This window comes from Mytilus trossulus, chromosome 8, assembly GCF_036588685.1.
Source record: "Mytilus trossulus isolate FHL-02 chromosome 8, PNRI_Mtr1.1.1.hap1, whole genome shotgun sequence".
Taxonomy (NCBI): Eukaryota; Metazoa; Mollusca; class Bivalvia; order Mytilida; family Mytilidae; genus Mytilus; species Mytilus trossulus.
The window spans coordinates 44,760,741-44,787,219 of record NC_086380.1 but is presented as its reverse complement, the minus strand read 5'-3'; the positions used below and the strand labels follow the sequence as shown (position 1 = coordinate 44,787,219).

The following is a 26,479-nucleotide window of genomic DNA, read 5'->3' as shown; positions in this document are numbered from 1 at the left end:
AAATTAGTATAAAAATCATTAAAGGGCAATAACTCTTACCCCAGGAGTAGATTACCTTAGCCGTATTTGGCACAACTTTTTGGAATTTTGGGTCCACAATGCTCCTCAACTTTGTATTTGTTTTGGCTTTTCAACTATTTTGATCTGAGCGTCACTGATGAGTCTTATGTAGACGAAACGCGCGTCTGGCGTATAAAATTATAATCCTGGTACTTTTGATAACTATTTACACCACTGGGTCGATGCCACTGCTGGTGGACGTTTCGTCCCCGAGGGTATCACCAACCCAGTAGTCAGCACTTCGGTGTTGACATGAATATCAATTTTATGGTAATTTTTATAAATTTTCTGTTTACTAAACTTTGAATTTTTCGAAAAACTAAGGATTTTCTTACCCCAGGAGTAGATTACCTTAGCCGTATTTGGCAAAACTTTTTGGAAATTTGGGTCCACAATGCTCCTCAACTTTGTATTTGTTTTGGCTTTTCAACTATTTTGATCTGAGCGTCACTGATGAGTCTTATGTAGACGAAACGCGCGTCTGGCGTATAAAATTATAATCCTGGTACTTTTGATAACTTTTATAAGGAGTCATCCAATGTTTTGGAATGTAAGAATTTTATAGACCTTGTATTGCTGATATTTTTTGATGTTTTCAGGATGATAGGCAAAAACTTTAAAATATGTCAAAATTCTTCTTTTAATGTTATCTATTGTTTATACACCCATATTACATAAAGGACAATCACCCTTGTTTTTGAGATATGATACACAATTGAAGGAATTTAACCACATTATCCATTTCTTTCCATGGCAGCCATGTTAGTTGATTAACTGGGAAAATAACCACATACGTTTTACTGTAATATCTCAAAGATCATTCATCCCAAATTTTGTTAAAATTGGTTTAGTAGATTCAAAGGTAAAGATCTCTTAAAAATTAAACAATGGACAAGCAAGTTAGGGATGGCAACAACTCTCATGACCAATTGGGCATTGCAATTATTATGTTAGGCATACAGTATGGGTCAGTATAAATATCAAATGACTGTTGATAATATAGAATTTGTAGTTTTTATATTAATTTTATTGCACCTCATAATAACATATCAAATAATAACAAACTAACGTCAACAAAAGATGCAAACATTCATAAAAATATTCTCATGCAAACACATACATACAAAAATAGTTCATAAGTCATTTATAAAGATCGCAATATAAAATCTGATTCTATACATATGTCATTAACCCTAACTTATTCATTTAAAGTTTGACACATTTTATGTGTTTCACATGCCTTTTTTTACATTAATTACATGTTCAATGATTTAGCTATATATGAGTATAAGGATATGTCACAATTATCCATCAGAGACCAATAAACAAGAATGAATATCAATACTTAACAAAATCTGGTAAAATAGAAAAACTTTCTTGATTTTTTTCAAGATGTTTTATTTATGAGTTAAAACTTTTTTGTTTTAAAATTCCAATAGGGAACATACTAAACATTATTGCAGTATTAACCAATTTTCAAAATATCGGCCTTGGCCTTCTTCAGTTTATTTTTCTTCTCAACTACATGGCTGACTTTTTTACTTTTACAATCATCAAGATGTTATGTAAAATATTTTGTTGATGGCATTTTGTTAATCAATCATTTTTGGCTATAGTTGACAACAAAACAACACATTATCTTAAATTTCTTCTGCACACAGAAACCAACTGACAATCATTAAAATCAATTCCAGTTTATTTTTTCAGACCTCTGAAATAAAATAGAGTGATTAGGGGCCTCAGGGGAAGAGTTTAATTAGAGTGTATGTAAATCAACGTGTTCCTTTACTTTTTTATGTGTTTTTGCTCTACATGTACTAATTATGTGTCATGGATGGATACCACAGCTTCTCTGTATTTCTATTAAGACAATCTTTTTTAACATAGAGGAGTTTTTTTTGGGGTCCAGTGTTTCCATTTGTCTCCTCCCTACATTTGAACACTATTGTATGCATCTTAACACATCACAATTACAGTTTACTCCATAATCAACAAGTGAAAAAGCGAGCTACTGCTCACTGATGATACCCCGCCGCAAGTGGATAATATTAATAGTGTAAAAATATGCAAGTGTTCGGTAAACAGGAAGTTGTCAAGTGATGAATCTGAAAACGCATCACACGGTATAACTGACTTATATAAATCCTGAAACCAAATTTCAGAAATCCTTGTCTTGTAGTTCCTGAGAAAAATGTGACGGAAATTTTCAACTTGGCTATCATGTGTAAAATCATACAAGTGTTAGGTAAACAGGAAGTTGTCAAGTGATCAATCTGAAAACGCATCACACGGTATAGCTAACTTAGATAAACCCTGAAACAAAATTTCAGAAATCCTTGTATTGTAGTTCCTGAGAAAAATGTGACGAAAAATATTCATGGGACGGACGGACTGACTGACGGAAGGACAGACAGAGGTAAAACAGCATACCCCCCTTTTTTAAAGCGGGGGTATAATAAATCATTTGTTCAGTTAAACTGTACTAGCAACGTCAAGAAAGGAATTGATATTTTTGTATGAAATAAAGTAAAATATTGTATATAAATAAATAAGTTAATGTTATATATAAGACTGGACTAAATCTAATCGTTCTAAATGTCCAGATATGACACTACAGAATAAAACAGATGTTGTAGCTATAATAAAGTCTGTATTGCCAAAAATTGAAATATTCACTTTAACTGTAGGCTCAGGGATCAATAATTCTTGTATCAGAATGGATTAAGTTTGGCTGGTTCCAAAGATACTGATACTTGATTCAATAATGTTTCACCAGATAAAACAGCTGTTGTTGCTGTCATAAATTTCCAAACAAGTGAAATATTCACTATAACTGTAGGCTGAGGTTAATAAACCTGGAATCAGAATGGATTAAGTTTGGCTGGTTCCAAAGGTACTGATACTTGATTCAATAAAGTTTCACCAGATAAAATAGATGTTGTTGCTATCACATAGTCTGTACCACCTAAAAAAACATAAAAAATCTAAATCAAAATCAGTTATATTGTGGAGAAGTGTTGACACTAATAATGTGTCTTTCCTATACATATAAAACCTAAAAAAGAATAAAGCAGATAACCAAAACTATTTGATAACACAACAGATCATATTATCAACATCCAATTTTTAAGCTGGACTGTACAACTGTTAGATTATAAGAATATAAATAAACTCGGCAATTGCTACTGTACAAACAAATGTTTCTTGTTGCTGTTATGCTTCTTTAAACACATCATTTCCCCAAATTACCAGTATATGATTGTAAGTGATTTAAATTTTTCATTAAACAGTAAAATAAAAGAGGTCATTATGTCCTTCATCATAGGTTATGTCAATTAGTAGTGGATTCCAAACATACTACATTTATCAAATGTATTTTTATTTTGTTTATCTTTGGTTGCTGTCCCATTGATAAATACCATCACATCTCTCCTATATCATATCCTTTATTTCAAAACTTGTGTACTTGCTTTCTAAAACCTGATTTCTAAGAATAAATTAATCCAGCATATCTTCAATAATGTATAATTTCTGATTCTTTCAACAAAACAGGTTTTGCAAGATCATGTGACACTCACTCGCATATAATACTATATAAATAAATACCTATAGATATTTGGTGATATCAAGCAATTGTGAAAACATTATTAACTAGCTGGTCTAATGTGTACTATAGATATATGAACATGAAGAAAATATAATTTGACTTTTTAGGATATTCGATCAAAATATATGTGGGAGGGAAGTGAAGTTTAATAATTGAATGTGGGTCACTGGTCTTTTTTCAGTATGCATTTATTACCATTCTGCAAAACTTATTATCACAAATGGTTCTTGGTTGTAGAGATATTTTAAAAGGTCTTTCCTACCCTCCCACATACATTTTAATGGAATAGCCCATATGGAGTCTCACTTCATTTCAAAGTTTTTACTGCCAATCTTTTAAAGATAAATATTTCATTCTTCAACAAAATTAATATGCAATATTTGTTTATAAATTACAAATAAACATCTCAATCACAAAATAAAAACGAATTTAACTTATACTGCTGTATGCACACTTGATCAAATTTTTGTTTGAAAATTGAATAAAAAATCTTGAGATAATGTAAAAATCCAATTGCAGTCCAACAAAGGATGAAAATGTACAAGTGATGCTTTACAGTGAGATCTGATGATTGTCCAAGGATGGTATTGCGAGGGAGGAAGTGTTGGGATGAAAAATTAAAACATTTTACATTTGATTAAGATGCAAACAACCGAGCAGGCTTAGTATGTTCAACAACAAAGTCCATTAGAGTGTTACAGTTGAGAATTTTAGTAGAGGCTATGATATAGTCTGTACCACCTAAAAGAAACCATAACAAATTAACATGCATTCATACGTATACTATTATATTACAAACAATTCTCTTGCTTGAGATGATTAAGTAAGACTATTTTTTCATTCATCCATAGCTATAGCAGTTATTCATAAACAAGCAGCTTATCATATCACGTAAATTCAGAAACCATTTTGTGCATTAATTATTGCCATTTTTCAAAAATGGACATGCATGGGAGTTATTGCAATTTAAGAAAAAAAGTTATCAAAATGCAAGTTCTTATTATTGGAAAACTCACATAGTCACATAGTTCGCATTAATATTAGCCTTACAGTAGATATATTTATTACTTTTCCATACTGTAGAGTCATTACTTTGCATTCATGGGACACCAAAAAGCATTTAGGGGTATATTTTAACCATAACTTTATATACTGAATGAAGCATAAATTTTTAATAGGAAAATATGCAAACTTTTGAAAACTATAAAATCAAATATCCATGAAAACACAAAGTGGTCTCAATGAACAAAAATTCGGGTCCCACAGAATAATGAATCAACAGTAAAATGATTGACAATTTAAACTCAAATATATTTTTAAAAATAAAATATAATGCATTACATTCTTTATATGTTCAATATGACTATTTTAATGTGCTTGTCTATTGATGCATATCCTTAGATAGTGAGTTGAATTGAATTGATACCTGCTAGATACAAAACATGCATTACTATTGCATTCATTTAGTATAATATTTCTTCAAAATAAGTTAGAATAGCATAAACATGATAAATGTTAATAACTTAAAGGTAAACAAAAAATACAACATGCAATACCAACTAAACTATAAAATAAAGCAAGATCAATATATACATGCAGAAAACTGAGAAAACATTCCACATGGACATTTTTAAAGGTCTTACCATCATCCTGTTGGGCAAGAAACCTGAGAGCAGCAATCTCAGCATATGTCACACCTCCCAGGAAAAACACCAATGTTATCTTTTGTTCTGCTGCTGTAGAATTTATAGATCCTATTGAACTTCCTGCAAATAGAATTTTAAGAGATACTCATAATTGTAATTGGCATAAATATATAGTTTAACATGTTTAACTCCACTGTATACTGTATGTATGTCTTTTATATCTGACTGTTATATGGGTTTTGCTCATTGTTGATGGCCATACATTGACATATAGTTGTTAATTTCTGTGTCATTTGGTCTCTTGTGGAGAGTTGTCTCATTTGGCAATCATACTAAATTTTCTTTTTTATATAAAAGCATCATATGTCTTATAATAAATTTGTTCTTTCTTTCTTTCCAATTAAAAGTCTGAGACACACTACATATACAAGGCAGGTTACTCTTAACAGTTCCCACATAATAGGTGAAATGTTCTATTTAAAGCTATTGACCTTATAGATTCAAAAACAGCTTTGCCAAAAGCACATGAAAAACCCTTATTTCAACATGTATTTACTAGTTTAAATTCCTTTTTTCACTTATATGTTTATTAAGAAACAAACAAACTAAAAAAAAAAGACATGTAAAAATCAATTTATTAAAAACTCATTAAAATTCTCTTACTTCTCTTCCTGAGAGCTACAGGTATTTGTTGTATTTCTTCCACTGTAGGTCCAGGTAATAGGTTGAGAACTTCTGTTATACTACGCCAACCAGGGCGGGCATAATACTGGGCTAATCTAATACTTAATGGAGCATAACCACTGTATACATAGGAAATATCATTGGGAACCTGAAACAAAAATTTACAAAATTTATTACTTGAACTTTAACAAAAAGTTTTTATCCCATTACCTTTTTTTCATTATTTTCTGTAACTTCCAGAAAACCATGTTATTGTCTAAATGGCTAATATTTCTCATCTTTTATTACAAAGGTAAGTCTATATTTTGACAAGAGGCAGCAAGAGTTACAGCAAACCATTTAAATGTGTGGATATTTAATTTTAACTAAGTCTCTTCCAGCAAGCGTTAAGGCCATTTTCTTTTTGTGGTGTTTTCCTTCTTATCAAAGTTGTGTAAATTTAAAATGAGTTGGTTGACAATATTCGATGTTGCTGCTAAAAGCAAGACATCATTAAATCTATAAAAATTTTACATACCAGCAATGCATTCATGAACAAGAAAAGGGGAATAACTAATTTCGATATCATGGTATATAGAGAACTTGTTGTACACCAAGCAAGAACAGAGCCATGAACAAAAAGAAATATTCATTTATGAAAAACTTATCATCTAATAATTTTGCATTTAAAATTAAATTTCAGTGTTAAAAAAAAATGCAATCATAGAAAATATTAAATCACTTCCTCCTATACCTAAACAACCTATATATTAATCATGCACAGATTTTAAAACATTACTTAGATTAACTCATTTACTAAATTTGAAAAGCTTTCATACTAACCATTTCATTAACATCTTCCATGATTAATCTCAGTGACTTTTTTATGGTAGGATATGTTCTGTTACCAAAAAGACGTATAAATCCTGCTCTCTCTAGGTTCATTATTGTTATTATATGTTCAAAGCCATATGTCTAAAACCAAATCATCAGTTATGTTAGAGAAACATGTAGCAAGAAGCATATATAAACAAGTGACAATAAAATAAAATTTTCCAGTTCATAGAAAACATTCATATTTGTTTAGATATAAATTCATAGTTTTCAACAAACACACTTTCTGCATGTAATTACAAAAACAAACAGTTAACAAACCCTTCTTGTTTTCCATATTGGGAACATGTCTATACAGAAAATAAGACACAAAATCATATATTCTGATTGACTGTAATAATATTTGATTTCTCATTTTTTTTAAAGTTTTTTCAAAATACTTAAGGTGGTACCTAACACTACAGGGAATCAGATAAATGTTCTAATTATGTTGTGTTGTAAAGGGAATATTAAGCTTCTCAATGATCAAAATTGTTGTTTATCAAACTGCTATATAACCAGTGTAATATTTCTGACAAAACGGTTGGTTCAAAATTTTCAAAATTTGTATATACTTGTTAAAGGGTCAAAGTAAATATTTTGTCAAAACCAAATTAATTTTAGTGAGAGTGTTGGGTTCCTCCTTAAATTTCTGTCATCCATTGTTACTCAAATGGTTTCCACTTCTATTTTTTAAAGGAGGATAGTTGTCCTACTTGCAATCATACCACATCTCTTTATTTTTCCAGTTAGCGTTTTATTCTTATGTATACCAGACAAATCTTGCTAGTGTTCCTCTTTTTTGTTCTGCACAATTAAAAACAGTTCACATATCATCAAATAAAAGAAGAAAGGATTATAAGTTTACCACCAGTTCACTGTAAGCAAACAGATATAAGAAAAATAATACCAACATGCACAAATGCTACAAATGTTTCGACCCTCAAAATGTCAATATGAACAACAAAAATATAATTTTAAAAGTTGTCAGGTCTGTGGGATATTTATTAATGAAGATTGTATGTTAACATCAAGAAGTAGTTTTCTTTGTCTTATGCTTGTTGTTGGATTGCTGTCTCATCAAAGAATATCTATTTCTTTTTATTAATCTTTAGTACATACCTGTAAAACTTCTCTTTTATAATAATCTAATACTTTTGGTTTTAATCCATTGTTACAATAAGACTGGATACATATTAATCTTAAAACCTGAAAATAAATAAGATAGGAACATATATATATATACAGAAAACAAAGCTTTCGGAAAAGCAAACGAAAAAGAACGAACAAACCTACTTGAATACAAAGAAAAGACGGCCCAGACAAATAAAATCCCGTTTGTTGTTAGCTTTCATCCTCATCTGACAAATATTTCATCAATTGTCCACAAACACTGGCGTCTTATTGAAAATGATCCTTCCTTTAGCGAGATTTTTCCATCACCTCCCGTTATGGCTTACCGCAGACCAAAAAACCTCAAAGATATTCTAGTATCATCCAAAGTATCTAAACGGGAGATATCAACAATCGGAGGTTATAAACAATGTGGAAGGGGCAATTGTAAGTGCTGCAAAGTCGCCAATATAGAAACCCAGTTCATCAGCACAGTCACAAAGAAAAATTACAACATATTTATAACATCAAATTGCAAAACGCAAAATTGCATTTATGTTCTAACGTGTGGAACTTGCAAATTACAATATGTTGGTGAAACAGAAACCCCATTTAACATCCGACTAAATAACCATCGGTCATATTATACAAAAGAAAGGATCTGCCCAATTACAAGACACCTTTTAAGAGCAGGACATGATTTTGAAAACATCACATTTCAAATCATTGAGAAAAATCAAAATTGGGATACACAAGGAAGACAAAAAAGAGAGAGATTTTGGATGCACCAGTTAGGAACTCTTGAACCTGATGGACTCAATGAGAGAGACGAAAAAAGATTTCAAAGCAAATCAAAACCATAGTTATCTTGAAATCATACAAATTAATTTATAAAAATTCATACAATTAATCGAACATCTATAAATGTGTTAAACTTTTATTCCAACTTCATGTAGTTGTAGCTACAAACATATTTTATGACCGAATTAATATGTTACACCCGTCCCTCAAATCTTGTATAGATTAAGATACAAAAATATTTTTCTGTCATGCATCCGATTTTACCTTGAGAGATGCACACGCCTGATGAAGCTAATTTGTTTAGCGAAATATTGCGTATTTCTATTTAACATCTAATAGAACTTTTTAATGTATCAATTAGTGTGTTTTAGTTATATTCTTAGACATTTATATACAGAAAACAAATATATACATGTATTTTTCTATTTTCAATAGGTAGTGTGGGGTGCTCATTTTCGCCGGGGACACCATTTCGCTGTTTTAGGATTTTGAGGTGTAAAAACTTCAAAGGATGGCTGAAATGGAAGAAATGTACCGGTAAATTATATTTTTATAACAAATATGATATTTTTTTAAACTGAGACAAAATTGCGGCTCCTACCGAAAATGACCGAAAAACGGACAACGATTTTCGGACAATTTCCTGAATAAAAAGCATGATTTCAAAGAAGTTTTTCTAAGTAAATATTTGACTGAATGCCCTAATTTAGAATTCATTACACCTTTGAAATGTCTGCTATTCATCTATAATGCAATTCATTTGATAAAAAAGAATATTTTGCATTTGAAGTTATCTTCATATAGAAATATCAGTATACTTCAAAAACATTTAGACCTGACCATAAACTGTAGAAAACATGGAAAGATGTGGCGAAAATGAGCACCCCACTCTACAAACAAATGGAAACAGAAAAAAAACTTGCCTTTTTGTATAAATATCAATCATATATGCTGCAATCCATATTTTTGCTTAGAACAAATAGACAAATCATACTTTCATTTGAAAACCTGTAACTATTTCAGGCACAGGCAATCATACACACATGGTAAACAATAAGTAATATTAAACAATTTTCAATACTATAGATAATTTTTCAAAATTATCTTCTTAAAATATGTTATTTTCACTCATGTTTATATTGTAAAAATAATTTTATGAGTTTTATTTGATAAGAAAATGATGGACCTACAATATTTTTAACACAAAACCAGTGCATGCATTAATTATATAAAATGTGCAAAGTTATTTAAAAAAATCAGTTTTCCATTCATATGAATACATGGAAAATGTTCTGCTCACCTTATTTATTGGTTCCTGTTTTCCCATACAATCTTCTATGTAAGTGTGAACTTTATCTGTCTCTATACTGTTTATAAATTCTGTAAACATTCACATCAAATATAACTCCCATTGAATAAAACATTGATAAAATCTTTCATATTAAACATTTCTCACCTGGATCATCATTTATACTACTGTTTATTTATTTTGCAGTTTGACTGATTTAATTGTATAGCAATTCATACTGCCGTAAGTTTCTTTCCTGATCAAGGTATCTCTTCTCTATGTGTTTTTTATTTAGATTAGATTTACCTTGAGAAAGTTGATCAATAATGACACTCTTGCATTAAGTATTCCATAAGCAGGAAGTTGATGAATGATGGATGTGAAAACCCATCCCACAGAATAACATGATAACTTGTAGTTTGATACAAAATTTTAGGAAACTCCCATTTGTTCTTCTTGAGAAAATACCACATTAATTTCATAAATTGAAATTATGTGTAAGAATATAAGAGTATTTTGTTAAATAGAAAGTTGATGGTCAATGGATATGAAAACACAATGAATGAATGACACACATTTCCTATTTAGAATTAGTTTATATTTTTCTTACAGCTTATTTGCTACATACCTTGTTGACATCTCAAACAATCTATAAATTCGTCTGTATCTGTATATTCTTTGACTAATTCTGCTATTGATGTGTCTATTAGAAACAATATAAGAATTTATGAGTGTTGGTTTTATTTTGGTAAAAATGAACTATTTTCTGTCATTTATTTACTTAACAAATATAACAAAGTTGACAGTATATGTGCGGTTTTGGTTGGTCTCTTAAACCTTTTAATCTTCAAGTTTTTTATGTTAAATATTTTACCTTCTAGAAAATGTGTCATGAAAACAGTATTTTGTAGACTTTTCTGCATCAACCCACCATTCTCACTTTGAAATCAGTTTGGCTTGTTATATATACCTTGACAGAATGAAATGCTAAAATCTTATTCATGATTACTTTTGAGCCACTCAAATATTTATTTCCACAAAGAAAATATACAAATATCAATATTTCCAATGAAAGTCATAAATTACCAGAAATTCAGTGTTGTGTATGAGCTGCCTTGTTTTTGACTGGAATACAATTGCATTAATACCTGACCAGTAATAAATGAATCATTTTCAGTGGGCAATACATTACACTTACGTATTGATAATGACGCTCTGACTTGCTGTAGATGTGGAAGTTTAGATACAAACTGTTTCATATCACTGACTGTCTTGGCAGAATGTCGTTCCTGTAAAATGATAAACACATAAACATTTATGAATATGTATAAATCTTAGCTTTAAACAATTAATCCTTGAAGAAAAGTGTTAACTTTTAATGTGTATTGCCTTGCTTGTCTAAATACTGTATAGTGGGTTATTTTCGCGGGTGTAAAATATCAAGATTTTCATTGAATAAGTTATACGAAATAATTTGGCGGTTATTATCTTAGCGGATTCAATGTTTTTATCTATACATTTGCATGTGCACTTTTAAATTGGCGGAATTTATTTTGGCAATTTGTTCTACCAGTGAAAATTTACAACCCAGGAAAAAAACGCTATACAGTACCATGCAGCATTTCAGAGAAAGAACATAGCCTGATTAACTCAAAGTCAAAATAAAAAGTCCGGATCAGGTGACATGTCTTCCTGTGTACGTACCATTACCATGTAAACAAGTACTGTGGATTCATTAATATTCGTTGGATACCAATTTTCAAGGCTTTTGTGGCTACAGGGGAACCACGAATTTCAATATTCAACGAATTACAAATTTTCTTAAAGAATGTATGTATACTTTACGAAAACCACGAAATTAAATATCAACAATTATGCAAGGTTTTCTGAAACCACGAAAATTGGTACCCACGAAAATAACAGAATCCACAGTACTCCAAAAATCTTTCTGAGAGTATCTGACTAGAATAAAGCAGGGTTTATATTCATCAGAAATTATTATATTCTTCAACATGCATATATATTTGTCAACTGAAATTCCTTCATCCATCAAATCATTTAGTTTTATTCTTGGATGAATCTGGTGTAGCAACAGAAAAACCATGACCTCCTGGGCCCTAGCAATATCATTAACTTAAAACCAACTGCACTTTCTTTTTTTGACCACACAAATGTTGAATAAGCATACTATATATAGAGATAATAGGCTGAAGTTATTTGTAGATGTTGCCCTACTGCCTGGGTCTATCATCCACATAAGCCTTTTCTTTCCTAACAACACAAGCACCATTCTTTTTACTTACATCAAATTCAGCTGTTATTGTTTTAGCCTTCTTGCTGACAATACTACCGACAGCATTAAAATTCTTATCTCTTAAGTCAGCATACAATACATCAGAAGAGTTCAGAATGACTTTCTTTGGTTCTGTTGGAACACCTTTGGTTTCTTCTCCTTGTCCTGACTGAAATTTTTCAGGCGGTAGTTTAACACTTGCTACAATTTAAAAATAAAATAAGAGTTTTACGAGATTGTTCATAGTCTACAACAAATATCACAACATTTTTACTTAAAATCTATTAAAAACCTAAAATGATTCAGTATTTCATGGAATAATAAAATTGAGAAAGGAAATGGTGAATATGTCAAAGCGACAACCACCCGACCATAGAGCAAACAACAGCCGAAGGCAACCAATGGGTCTTCAATGTAGCGAGAATTCCCGCACCTGTAGGTGTCCTTCAGCTGGCCCCTAAAATATGCATAATAGTACAGTGATAATGGACTTCATACTAATCTCCGAATTATACACAAGAAACTAAAATTTAAAATCATACAAGACTAACAAAGGCCAGAGGCTCCTAACAATACTATGATTGAAAGGTTTCCAATATCAATTAATTATTTGAAGGTTGCAAATAACTTTGTACTGGCAACATGGAGTGCAGCCAGTAAAATGAATAACTGAAGCTGTCTAATTCCAAATCAATGTTATCAATTCTCAAACACATAACTGATATAACTGTTTTAATGTACCACTTGTAAAATGTAAATTGAATATTTTTTATATCGTGTAAAAGTTTATGAAACACAGAAAATGACCCCAAACAATGATCTGGTAGAAAAGGAACAGGCTGTTAAAATATTTAATGAAACACAGAAAATGACCCCAAACAATGATCTGGTAGAAAAGGAACAGGCTGTTAAAATATTTTATGATACACAGAAAATGACTCCAAACAATGATCTGGTAGAAAAGGAACAGGCTGTTAAAATATTTTATGATACACAGAAAATGACTCCAAACAATGATCTGGTAGAAAAGGAACAGGCTGTTAAAATATTTTATGATACACAGAAAATGACCCCAAACAATGATCTGGTAGAAAAGGAACAGGCTGTTAAAATATTTTATGATACACAGAAAATGACTCCAAACAATGATCTGGTAGAAAAGGAACAGGCTGTTAAAATATTTAATGATACACAGAAAATGACCCCAAACAATGATCTGGTAGAAAAGGAACAGGCTGTTAAAATATTTAATGATACACAGAAAATGACCCCAAACAATGATCTGGTAGAAAAGGAACAGGCTGTTAAAATATTTTATGATACACAGAAAATGACTCCAAACAATGATCTGGTAGAAAAGGAACAGGCTGTTAAAATATTTAATGATACACAGAAAATGACCCCAAACAATGATCTGGTAGAAAAGGAACAGGCTGTTAAAATATTTAATGATACACAGAAAATGACCCCAAACAATGATCTGGTAGAAAAGGAACAGGCTGTTAAAATATTTTATGATACACAGAAAATGACTCCAAACAATGATCTGGTAGAAAAGGAACAGGCTGTTAAAATATTTAATGATACACAGAAAATGACCCCAAACAATGATCTGGTAGAAAAGGAACAGGCTGTTAAAATATTTAATGATACACAGAAAATGACCCCAAACAATGATCTGGTAGAAAAGGAACAGGCTGTTAAAATATTTTATGATACACAGAAAATGACTCCAAACAATGATCTGGTAGAAAAGGAACAGGCTGTTAAAATATTTGATCATAAACAGAAAATGACCACAAACAATGATCTGGTAGAAAAGGAACAGGCTGTTAAAATATTTAATGATACACAGAAAATTACTTCAAACAATGATCTGGTAGAAAAGGAACAGGCTGTTAAAATATTTAATGATACACAGAAAATTACTTCAAACAATTGCAATGATCTGGTAGAAAAGGAACAGGCTGTTAAAATATTTTATGATACACAGAAAATGACCTCAAACAATGATCTGGTAGAAAAGGAACAGGCTGTTAAAATATTTAATGATACACAGAAAATGACCCCAAACAATGATCTGGTAGAAAAGGAACAGGCTGTTAAAATATTTAATGATACACAGAAAATGACCCCAAACAAAGATCTGGTAGAAAAGGAACAGGCTGTTAAAATATTTAATGATACACAGAAAATTACTTCAAACAATGATCTGGTAGAAAAGGAACAGGCTGTTAAAATATTTTATGATACACAGAAAATGACCTCAAACAATGATCTGGTAGAAAAGGAACAGGCTGTTAAAATATTTAATGATACACAGAAAATGACTCCAAACAATGATCTGGTAGAAAAGGAACAGGCTGTTAAAATATTTAATGATACACAGAAAATGACCCCAAACAATGATCTGGTAGAAAAGGAACAGGCTGTTAAAATATTTAATGATACACAGAAAATGACCCCAAACAATGATCTGGTAGAAAAGGAACAGGCTGTTAAAATATTTAATGATACACAGAAAATGACCCCAAACAAAGATCTGGTAGAAAAGGAACAGGCTGTTAAAATATTTTATGATACACAGAAAATGACCTCAAACAATGATCTGGTAGAAAAGGAACAGGCTGTTAAAATATTTGATCATAAACAGAAAATGACCACAAACAATGATCTGGTAGAAAAGGAACAGGCTGTTAAAATATTTTATGATACACAGAAAATGACCTCAAACAATGATCTGGTAGAAAAGGAACAGGCTGTTTAAATATTTTATGATACACAGAAAATGACTCCAAACAATGATCTGGTAGAAAAGGAACAGGCTGTTAAAATATTTGATCAAAAACAGAAAATGACCACAAACAATGATCTGGAAGAAAAGGAACAGGCTGTTAAAATATTTAATGATACTCAGAAAATGACCCCAAACAAAGATCTGGTAGAAAAGGAACAGGCTGTTAAAATGATACTTACTATTATTTATATCAAATATTTCATCAATTAGTCCTTCATATGTCAACTGTGACAACAAAGGGGTCAGGAGGTCAACATTACGATCTAGAATCAATAGATGATCTATCTGTGGTGTTATGTTGGGTTCCTGTCCACAAAGTTCTCGTCTCATTCTCAACATCATGTCTACAACTTGCTGTAATTAATAAATTGATAAAAAGTTAGCTTTAACTAATGAAAAAATAATGTGTCAGGGGACACATATGTCAATTTTCAAAGTTAAAAAGGGGCATAACTTTAAAACAGTAAATAATTCACAATCCTATTTCGAAATTCTGTTTTCAAGTTGTAGTTTTAGCATTGTATATGAGTTTTTAAAAATTTGGGTACGACAAACTTAAGCAAGAGTGTGGAAACAAAAACATTTGCAACTGGATGGACAGACAAAGATAAAGTAATATGTCCTCAACATTTTGTTGTGAGGGGCATGGGGGCATACACATTTTGATAATCTTTTTGAATTACAGTGTTGAAGGAATAACTGCATAAACATATTATCAGACATTACTTGGAACATGAACAGTTATTCCCCCTTACTAAGTAAAAAAACATTCCACTGTAGCTGAAAGGGATGATTCAAAATTTGTTTGGGTTATCAAACTTTTCACCCTTCTTTATATAGCATGAAAAGGAAGAAAGTCAACACTTCACAAAAATTATATATCTACTCAAAATACCTTAGCACAGTCACCTTTCCCACAAATATTAGGTATAACACCATATAGTGTCTGTAGTGTCATCAGGGACTGAGCAGCATAATGCATGCTGGTAAAATCATTCTCAAGGTAACATTCCTATAAATCAAAAGAAGTCAATTTAGTCTGTAGTTGCAGAAATGTGAGTGCATTATATTTATATACTCTGATTGTTGAAAATGGATAAAAATGTAAAATCTTTTATTGTGGTTAAGGAAATTTGGCATGCAAGTACGGTAGTGCTATCATAACTTAAAATATGAGACAATATCTGAAAAAGTCGATTTTTTGGCAATAAGAAAAAAACAAAACAAATATTTTTAAACCCGGTATTTCAATAGCACAAATTGAAGAAAACACATTTGGGATCTAGGAACTGTTGTCTGTAAACAATGGCAATTTAAAAAATGGTACAAAAAAAACCAGTTCTTTCCTGTTACCAAAGGGAATCAATTTTAAAAAGTTTCTAATGGGAATAAGGAATAAGTTTAAGACATTATTTGTGGTTTACTAGTATATCCTGCAATAGTTTATCAAATGCCAATTATTGATTTTAACATTTGCAATACAAAAGGTTTAGAAATATACTTAAATATAGTTCGGTATGTCGGTAACATGAAAGAATCTTGAGTAACAGGACAACGGTAACAGGACAGAGTTGGTAACAGAAAGGATTTTTCTGCTTTATTTTAAAGTTTTAGAAAAATACATCATTTTGGATTGGTCACAATTGGAAGATAACAGGAAACAATGTCATTTAGTCTTTGAAACTGTATTTGCAAGATGAAAAATCTGCCTAGGTAATGAAAAATTCTAAAATAAATTCCTTTCTGTTACTATCTACTATACTTAAATTGCACAATGTTCTCTGCTGTTATCAAAGCAAAAAACCTATTTTGTTATTCAATATACTGTATATTATTCTGAAATTTATTTGATATGGTCGTGATAACTTAATATATTAAATGAAATGGTTGACATAAAGTAGATTAACTCTTCGATTCTTCAGTGAAAATGTCTTGGATATCCTTCCTGTTACTAATGATGGTTATGCTGTTACTTTTTATCAGGTAACATGACAGAACGTAACAGAAAGGAATTACGCGATAGTTTTTGTCCTTTTTATCACATTAAATGTAAGTGTATTTCCTGTGTCCTATAACTTTTAAAAAGATGATATAAAAACACACTTAATATTGTGGTGCACACTTAAAAACATTCTCAGAAAGTGGAAGAAAAGGCTATAATAGGATGGAACACCAATAAGTATTTTTCTATAAATTCTTACCTTGGATGGGCTTGAATGTTCAAACCTGGCCGCCTTTTCAACTATTTTTTGTACTAATGCATTCAGGAAATGATGCTCTTCACAATACATAATGGGAAAATAACTATTGGTCTTGTAAACGTTTCCACAGGTAAAAAAAACTCAGTGGTAACAGGAGGGAAATCACCTCTGGGGACAAATTTTTTTTGTCTTAAAATTTGCAAAATTTTATTACATGCTATAGTTGTAATATAAAAAGACAAATAAAGGGCAAGTTTATTATATAATTTATCATATATGTGAGAATCGGACGCCTGTTTAATTAATTTGGATATTATTTGAATGATTTAGTTTTCCAAAAAACACAGGGGACAACATGATTTTAGGGGGGGGGGGGGGGGGGGGGGGGGTGAACATTTAAATTACAATATTTTATTGGAAGAAATATAAGAATGAGGAATGAGTGTTTAATTGTCAGGGGTTAATGCATTATATAATGTAGTTTATACTGAAACTTGAAATTTTCAAAAAAGATGGTTGAATAAAAAAATAATTGCTGGTGAAGTTGGGGACATGGAAAATCGACTTTTTCAGATATTGTCTCATATATGTTTTATTTTTACATCATCTCCTTCAAATTTTCATAATAACAAAAACAAGCAAAAATTTCTGAATTTACTTCAATCTGGTTATGTTTTAATAACAAGAGTAACCAATCAATTTACATGAACTTAAACATAATATATTTTTACCTTATAATGTTACTAGTGTGTGTAAAATGAGATCAAATATGAAGAAATGGACTATTTATAAAGTAATGTATTGTAAATCAACCAATTAACTTATATCTTGGAAAACAATACAAAATATTAAAATACAAACTACAAAAACAGCATGTTTTTTTCTCTTTGTTAAAGCAGTATGGTGACATATAATTGCGTACTTTCTGGTCATCTGAACTCTGTTTGAAAGTTATCTCATTGGCAGCCATTTTCAGATATTTCTTTACACAAATGTTTAACATTGATACTCCAAAATTGGTTACCTTAAAAGAATTATCCATTTCCATTGACATCAGGTCATAATCAAAAGGAATTAAACTCAGACTAAATTCTTCAATATTTGCTAGGGTACCGTATACACCTAAATCCTAAAAAACAAAAATAAAATAAAAAATAAAAGTAGTAATGTATATATAAAGCAATATAAAACTCAATTAAAATTGTTTTCCACACAAAAAAATTCACAAATATACATTTGCTTAAATTTGCCTTGTGGATTCAAAACTAGAAATCTAATTCTGAGTTCAGTTGGGTGAAAATACAAACAAAGTGATATAAAATACCTCAGTCAAATCTAAATATTTCATTGTCCTATACATTCTTTCCTCATTTCTGTGACTAATTATCAAGTATATTGTCACAATAATTTTAACATCAGTTCTGTTAAACCATTTACAGTATCTTTCAGTGGTTTTCACAAAATTTCTTCGGCTAAACCTAGCCTGCAGTTTTTTTTGTGCACTTTGTTATCCCTGCTATTTATCCTTTGTAAATTTCAAAGTTGGGCAAATGAATATTTTCATAACTTTATCTAATCATGAAAAAAGTGAGAAACACATGTGAAATAGCTACTTATTCCCCTTATAACACTGGTCAGAAAGTCTCCATGTTTTAAAAGGATTCATGCACAGTTGTTCTTAGTTCTTTTGATTGTCTTTTTGCTTTGTTTATCTCTCCTTTTTTTCAATTTGAAAACAGCATTTGTTTGTAATTGCACATTACAAATTTGTACACTAACTATGGGTCATAAATAGTTCTGTGTGTATTTGATTAGGCAATATTACTTGGGATGTTGGTTGTAGGGGGTATATAAGAAGTCCCTGCCTACCCTACAACATCCATCTTAATTGCATATTCTTGTGAAAAACATGCTGAGAGTCTTGCAAAAACTTTTTTTATAGTAAATTGGTCTAGCTGAGCTAAATAATTCATACCTTTAATCTTTTCTCACAAAGAAGGCTTTTTCTTGGGACAAATATGATGTGATATTCTTTCCTGAATCCACCTTTCTGTTCTTCCCTGTAAATAAAAAATGCATACAAATTTCATTCATTTATAATTTTAAGTATTCACTGCAAAAGTTTTGAAGTTTGAACTATCAAAATGTAGTTTATATATAACTACAAGTACATGTAAAAAAAAATCTTTCATCATACACATTCAATAATGAAAATAGAGCTTAAAAATAGATCAGGCAATATTAAAATGTAGCCTGAATGAGCTTCCCATCATATCCTTTGTAAACAAAATATCCTACATCTCTAGGTACAAATTGTAGTATAAAAACTATTAGGTAGACTTTGTACCAGAGCAACACCATAAGTAAGATTTTTAACATGCTAGAACACATGAAAAGAAGAATGTGTCCAAAGTACACGGATGCCCCACTCGCACCATCATTTTCCATGTTCGATGGACTGAGAAATTGGATAAAAATATAATTAGGCATTAAAATACAAACTATTCAGTGGTTTTAGTTTGTAGCTATATATCATATTTGTTTTTTCAATTGTTGTTTAATAAACAAATAAGACCTTTAGTTTTCTTGTTTGCATTGTTTACATTTGTGATTTTGAGGCTTTTTATAGCTAACAATGCAGTATAGTTTTCCTTATTGTTGAAGGCTGTACAGTGATTTATAATTGCTTTATCTTCGTCTGGAGGATAATTGTCTCATTGGAAATCATACCACATCTTCTTATTCTTATACTGACTGTAATAGGTTCTGTGCTATAAGATCCATGAGTTTCAGTCTTGGTCTGGCTATAAATATAATATTCTGTACATTACTTGGTGGGAGACCAGAAGTCTGCAGTGGAAACATCTTCTCAACTTCATGTTCCTATTGATAGATACATAAAAAATATATATTGAAATTGTAAAAAAAAAAAAATTGTATTATAATAGATATTTTGCAGAACAATAAGATTAATGCTTGTTATTTGTTGCTGTTTATAATTTTTGCTTACCATTTATTGTTTTGTACATAAACATGATAAATCTGGCTTTTGGTTTTCTCATTTGAATTGTTTCACATTTATCTTTTCAATGCTTTTATTTCTTGCTAGTAGGTTGGCTTAAAGTTACTAACATTTGTTAACTGTAAATAAGGTGCATCGTTTTAAAATACATATAGAAATATCAAAAAATCAAAGGAAATAAAATAAATAATTCCTCAACCTAAATTCTGTGTATTATTTACCTTCAATAAAGAGTATTCTGCTATTAAACCAAAAGGTCCAGTCAAATCATTATCCCATACTAATGCCTGAAAAATAAATCACTGATATTAAATAAATCCTAGACATACATGTACTTCCTTTTCTTGTACCAAGAGTCAATTTAAATCGAATACCTGCTACAATTCCATTGAAGTATACATGTACATGTAAAAACTACAAAGGAACTGTAGTAGTAATTTATATTGTTTCAACATTACAAGTGCTCACTGCAAAAAAAATGTGTTTGAAACACTAATCCAGTATCTTAACTGAGTCTGAGTACAATAATTGCGCTCAAATTTTTTTTATGATGGAATTACAAGAAGTCAAATTTTGTTGTGTAAAATATCAGTATACAAACTTATAGTTATTTGGAAAAAAATATAATAATTTTCCTACATGTACATGTACCTAAACATGTATAGATGATCTACCATGTTATATTCTTTTTGTCTCCCTGGCCATGCCTGAAGGGTATTGATTAGTTTTCTGAAACAGACAATATTCTGTTTTTGGACTTTATCAGAATCAGATCCTTTTTAAAAACAATCTAAGCTTTCTAAATTAATATCATAATAAAATATGTACATGTGTACAATCAGTGAGGGGTTACACTTAAGTCCTATACAAATAATTTTTAATTACTTGAAGATGTCAGATGTATGTTATTACTTGAATATATAGATATAGGAAGATGTGGTATGAGTGCCAATGAGACAACTCTCCATCCAAATAACAATTTATAAAAGTAAACCATTATAGGTCAATGTACGGCCTTCAACATATACCCAGTCAGCAGACTAACAGTGGTCCAACGTTGGTAAATGCTCGGCCCGTTGGTTGACCGTTGGTGTTGGCTTCACAACATTGGTCCGATGTTGGCAAATTGTCGGTCCGTGGTCGCAAGTTTATGTTGGCTGCACAACATTGGCCCAACATTGGCAAATTGTCGGTGCATTGGTCGCACGTTGGTGTTGGCTGCGCAACATTGGCCCAACGTTGGTCTGTTGTTGTAAATTCATATTATTATCTCATGTTGGTTATAAATAATCGGGCAAATGTTGGCATTATGTTAATAGCAACATAGGGCCGATATGAAATTTTGTTAATAGAATTGATTATATAATATTTTACGCTTTATTTCTCTTGGGAGGCGGATAATTTCGATTGCAGCAGACTGAAATTACATTTACAACTCTTATGTTGGGCCAATGCCGGCCCAACGTTGCGTGAAACATATTATACTCTATACATAAGTCAGGTAAAATTTATACTGGAATATCATTACTGTAATAAAAAAAAATGTATACCGTAAACATAGAGTGCCTGGTTAAAAATTAAAATTTATTACAATCATTATTTATAATAACTTTATTCATTAAACTTTGTGAAACATAATAATAGCAATTATATGCAGAGTGATATTTGATACAGCCAGTCTGTTTATCAAGCCCATTCTGATAAGGTTGACCATATGTTCGACAAATTTCAAAGATAGTTGCTATGGTAATTAAGTTTATAGGAAATCTGAATGTAATGGGATGGTCACTTTTGTGATTATTTCCTGTTGTGTATTTGTAAGAAAGCAGTGATACGAGGAAAACGAAAAGAGAAAATCATGTCATCTGAGATTCAAAGAGAAAGATAGTAACATGTAAGTTGTAACTTTAAAAAATCTTATATATAAAAATATATACGATTCACAATGACAAATACAATATGATTTTTTAATCTGAGGGATGTTGTTAAAAATCAAAACATACATTAATTTCTATCATTTTATTATACATGTTATGCAGATCTTGAAGTTTATACGTTTTGGGCGAAATATTTTCTAGATTTTAAATCATTTCAAACTTATTAATTATCATGAAATATTTGCCACTGAACGTTAGTATCTTCAAACAAATTGTAAATTACCAATATTTTAACATTTTTTTCTAAAATCTATAACCACAACATGTATGATCATTACTGAAGTTAATGAAATAAAATTGTCTTAAGATGTTCCTTATTCCATAATGTTTCAAAAATGTGGTATAATAATGATTTCTACTTTATTAAAATATAAATGAATTTGTTAGTTTTATTGTATTTCAAAATCGCATGCAAACAGATACGATATATTTGTGAAACCTGATCATATACACACTTGCATGTGTAACAGTGTTTTTATATATCAAATATATAATTGTTCATTAATACACATTTAAATTATTCTTTATATATCATGTATATTACTAATATATAAAGTATGATACCGAATTCTGAAATAATAATAATAAAGGTTTGTTACACCCACAAATCCTTCTAATACTAATGAATTTCTGACCATTAGACAAATAACATATATATATATATATAAAAAAATGGTTATTTAAGATTTTATTTTGTATTAAATAGTGTTTAAACTATTTAGAATATACATTAATTTATATTACATATCTATAAGGGAGATTACGCACGCATGCATTAGGAAAAAACGCAATTCAAGTTTACTTATAACTTTATTACAGATTCGGTTAGAAAAAAAACATAGCTGTAAAGAGTCTTCGGATAAGGAGATAGATGATGCAGCTAAAGATTGGCGGCGCTTAATTAAGCCTTGACAGAGAAGGTGGCAAGAAACAAAGAAGGGAAAAAAAAAAGAATAACATATATAAATAATAATGACACTGTTGAAGTTCAAATTGAGGAGGACACTACTCGTGGTGACGACCAATGATATCAAATTTAAAATAAATAAAGTTTCATCTTCTGAATTATTTAATTTTCATTCAGGATCTAGAACCAATACAACTAAAGTTACGTCTCAAAAAAAAAACACTATTTGTATGATCGCCTAACCATAAGCCATACGTCGTTTGTTCTGTTAAAGAAATAAATGAAATTGATAGGAAAAAAGAAGATGTGGTATGATTGCTAATGAGACAACTCTTTACAAGACACCAAAATGACAAAGAGTTTATCTGGTCGATCCATCAAACATTGCCAAAGAAATATCTTAGCGTCACACAATAAATAAAATTAAAGAGGCAAAGTTCATGAAAAAAACAAGGACAGTAACAACAATGGGTAATACAAAAATACAGAATTGCTACCTTAAACTTTGGCAGTTTGGAACACAAAAAAAGATCAAATGCGCTCCGGAGTATTTATCATATCCAGCTCCTCATGCAGCATCCATTGTAATTTGGTTGAAACAATAGACCAACGTGTTGCCAACATAAACATGAGAAATATCTACCTTGGACCAACATAGTGCCAACATAAGAAAAGATGTTTCTACGTTGGTCCAACGTTGTGCCAACATGGATTTCGTTTTTCATACAATGGGCCAACGTTGGCTCTATGTATTGCATATAACCGTATAGGCCCACTTTGCACTTATACGTTGGGCCAACGTTAAACTACAACGATGGGCCAATGCAATGATATACGTTGTGCCAATGTTGGGCCAACATACTCATGTTGTCTGGGTACCTGTTACCTGTTTTAGTGTTTAAGAAAGTTTGTAAATTTATATTTTCTTTTCAAGGTTTGGATAATCTCCCCTCTTCAAAACAAAGTATGTATTTAAGTACATTAAAATCTTATTTTACGAAAACTCTCTAAAATTCTCAACTTTTGGGAGGTAAAAACTGGCCTGTAACAATTTTTCTGTGGTTTGCTATAAATATTTAATTTTAACTAGAGTTCAACCTTTCATCATTTGTCTATCTCACTATTTCAACATTTAAGAAATCATTTGAAGAAAGATGTTAAATTATTTGGCAAGGCCTTAAAAAATTCATATCTTGTCTGGAGGCTTGTAAAGTAGCAGTATTTTGAAGATTTTAACACAAACAAAATGATATTTTCATTGACCATGATATCATATTAAAATTATCATCATGACAAGAAAAGACAACCACAAAGGACAGACAATTAAGCATAACATTAGAGCAAAGTAGTCAAGAAAAAATATTACTTTTTTTATTTCGAAAAGTAATCTAAGTAAAAAATCTGAATGTTTTGGTTTAAGATATTAGCAAATTTGTATTTTACATATGTCTATTTCCATATCGCATCAATTATGAGGATTGTATTTAGGGTAGGTACCTTCATGACAAATAACAGCAAAAGTTCTTGCCATATGACGTTAAAGGTAATTTTTAGTGTATGAAGATCAAATGTTACTAAGTTTCTTTTAGACAATAAAAAAATCTAAATGATTTTTTGATTATTTTTCCATAAATGACAGAAACGATAATTATTTGAGACCTCTGATCATGAGGAATCACGATAAAGATATTTTGATGAATGAAGGTAAAATTTCAACCAATTTGACGCTAACAGTAGCTGAAAATGACTGTTTGACACCTGACTTTAAATGGCATTAATAACCTCACTTATTAACTATGTGGGGCATCTATGATCTAAAGACTATCTAAAACTCAAATGAGGGATGGTTACTCATTCGGGGATTTATAGTTCCTACAAGGATTTATATAGTTAACTATATATATATACAAATCCTTGGTTCCTAGAAAAAGAAATGAGACAGCACATGTCTATAAAGTCTTAGGGATCAACCAAAACCCAGGCCTCCAACTTAAAAAATAAGTTTCTTAAACCATTAAAACCACTAGCTGGACTTATTTGGATGGTAGTATATATCTGATGCCAAACTGTAAACAAATAATTTATTTTGGTTTCCGCCCCCTTAGCTTACTATTGTGTCCATTGCGGATAACTAGAATAAACCACATATATATTAAATATGAGTCTGCTTGCCTTAGAGCCAAGACATTTGTCAAGAGCTTCTAAAAGCTCACGTCTGTAAAAATCTCTCAATAAACTCAGGTTTATTTTCCCACTTGACAGATGAGAACCTCCAGTCGAAGCCATGATGGAATAAATGTGATTACCACAAACAGAAAGGTTTTAATGTAAGAACGCAACGTCCCAAGTCGCTTATTCCGCCGATATCATTTTTAGAACTTTTTATATTCAATTCACTTCAAATTTAAATATTTATTGTCATATGAACTCTAAACAATAAGTTTTTGACAAACAATATAAACATACACAAATTGCATTTCACAAACAAAACCATGGAAAACATAAGTAATAAAAAATGACATAAAAAGCAAAAAAGCAAAACAATCTATATATATACAACTATATTTATATAAATATATCTGGAGTCCCCTATCCTCAGTTCTAAAGTCTGTTTAAAAAAGACCTATAAGTTTTCTACTTCTTTTGAGGTTGATGGGCATAGAAGATAATTTATTTTCTCAGCAGTTTTCTCAAGTTGTCAGCAGGACATAAAATCTGGCATATGTTTAACTACATTTCCTATAAAGTTATTTCTTAGTTTAGATTGTTTTCTACGGTATAAAATAAAATTAGCATTATCCTCCAATGTACTACAGTATGTGCATATTCTTTTTTCTCTAGGTATTTCAGTTAAACGTCTTCCTTTTTCTATCATTAAATCATATGGTCGCTATAACTCTCATTTTTGTTATATGTTCTCTTTACAAAAGATTTAAACAGTTTAAGTAATTTTTCATTTCTAAATTTTGCTTTAAAATTTTATATAAATACAAATTACTTTTTTTATCTATTTTTTCATATGTTTGCTTAAATATATTTGTGTAGAAATTTCATCAATTTTTTCATATGTTTGCTTAAATATATTTGTGTAGAAATTTCACTCGGAATTGTTGTGAAGGCTTTTTTAACAGCTTTGACACAGGCACTCATCTCATAAAAAAGATATTCCTATATACCTTTATATATGTGTTATATAAAGGTATATATGAAAAATTTTTCTAAGACGAGTGCCTGCGAGCTTTGAATACTTTTTTCTATGTTTCCTTTTTTT

The 26,479-nt window shown here is 30.4% G+C and overlaps 1 protein-coding gene across 2 annotated transcripts; it reads right to left on the bottom strand.

The window, feature by feature from the left end:
* Nucleotides 1-1,048: 1,048 nt before the first annotated feature.
* Nucleotides 1,049-25,496, bottom strand: LOC134681005 (vacuolar protein sorting-associated protein 33A-like). 2 transcript variants are annotated; one of them, XM_063540347.1, is made up of 17 exons: nt 25,381-25,496; nt 20,586-20,651; nt 20,098-20,225; nt 19,318-19,402; nt 18,367-18,471; nt 16,037-16,153; nt 15,321-15,495; nt 12,355-12,545; nt 11,250-11,340; nt 10,680-10,754; nt 10,064-10,143; nt 7,972-8,058; nt 6,820-6,951; nt 5,977-6,145; nt 5,311-5,433; nt 4,299-4,408; nt 1,049-3,025 (listed from the first exon to the last, which is right to left on the bottom strand). In XM_063540347.1, the coding sequence occupies exons 1-16, from the start codon at nt 25,492-25,494 to the stop codon at nt 4,305-4,307; spliced, it is 1,842 nt and encodes a 613-aa protein (XP_063396417.1). In that variant the 5' UTR covers nt 25,495-25,496; the 3' UTR covers nt 1,049-3,025; nt 4,299-4,304. The 2 variants fall into 2 exon arrangements, with proteins under 2 accessions (XP_063396417.1, XP_063396416.1); XM_063540346.1 differs by lacking the exon at nt 4,299-4,408 and having other exon boundaries at nt 1,054-3,025.
* Nucleotides 25,497-26,479: the final 983 nt, after the last annotated feature.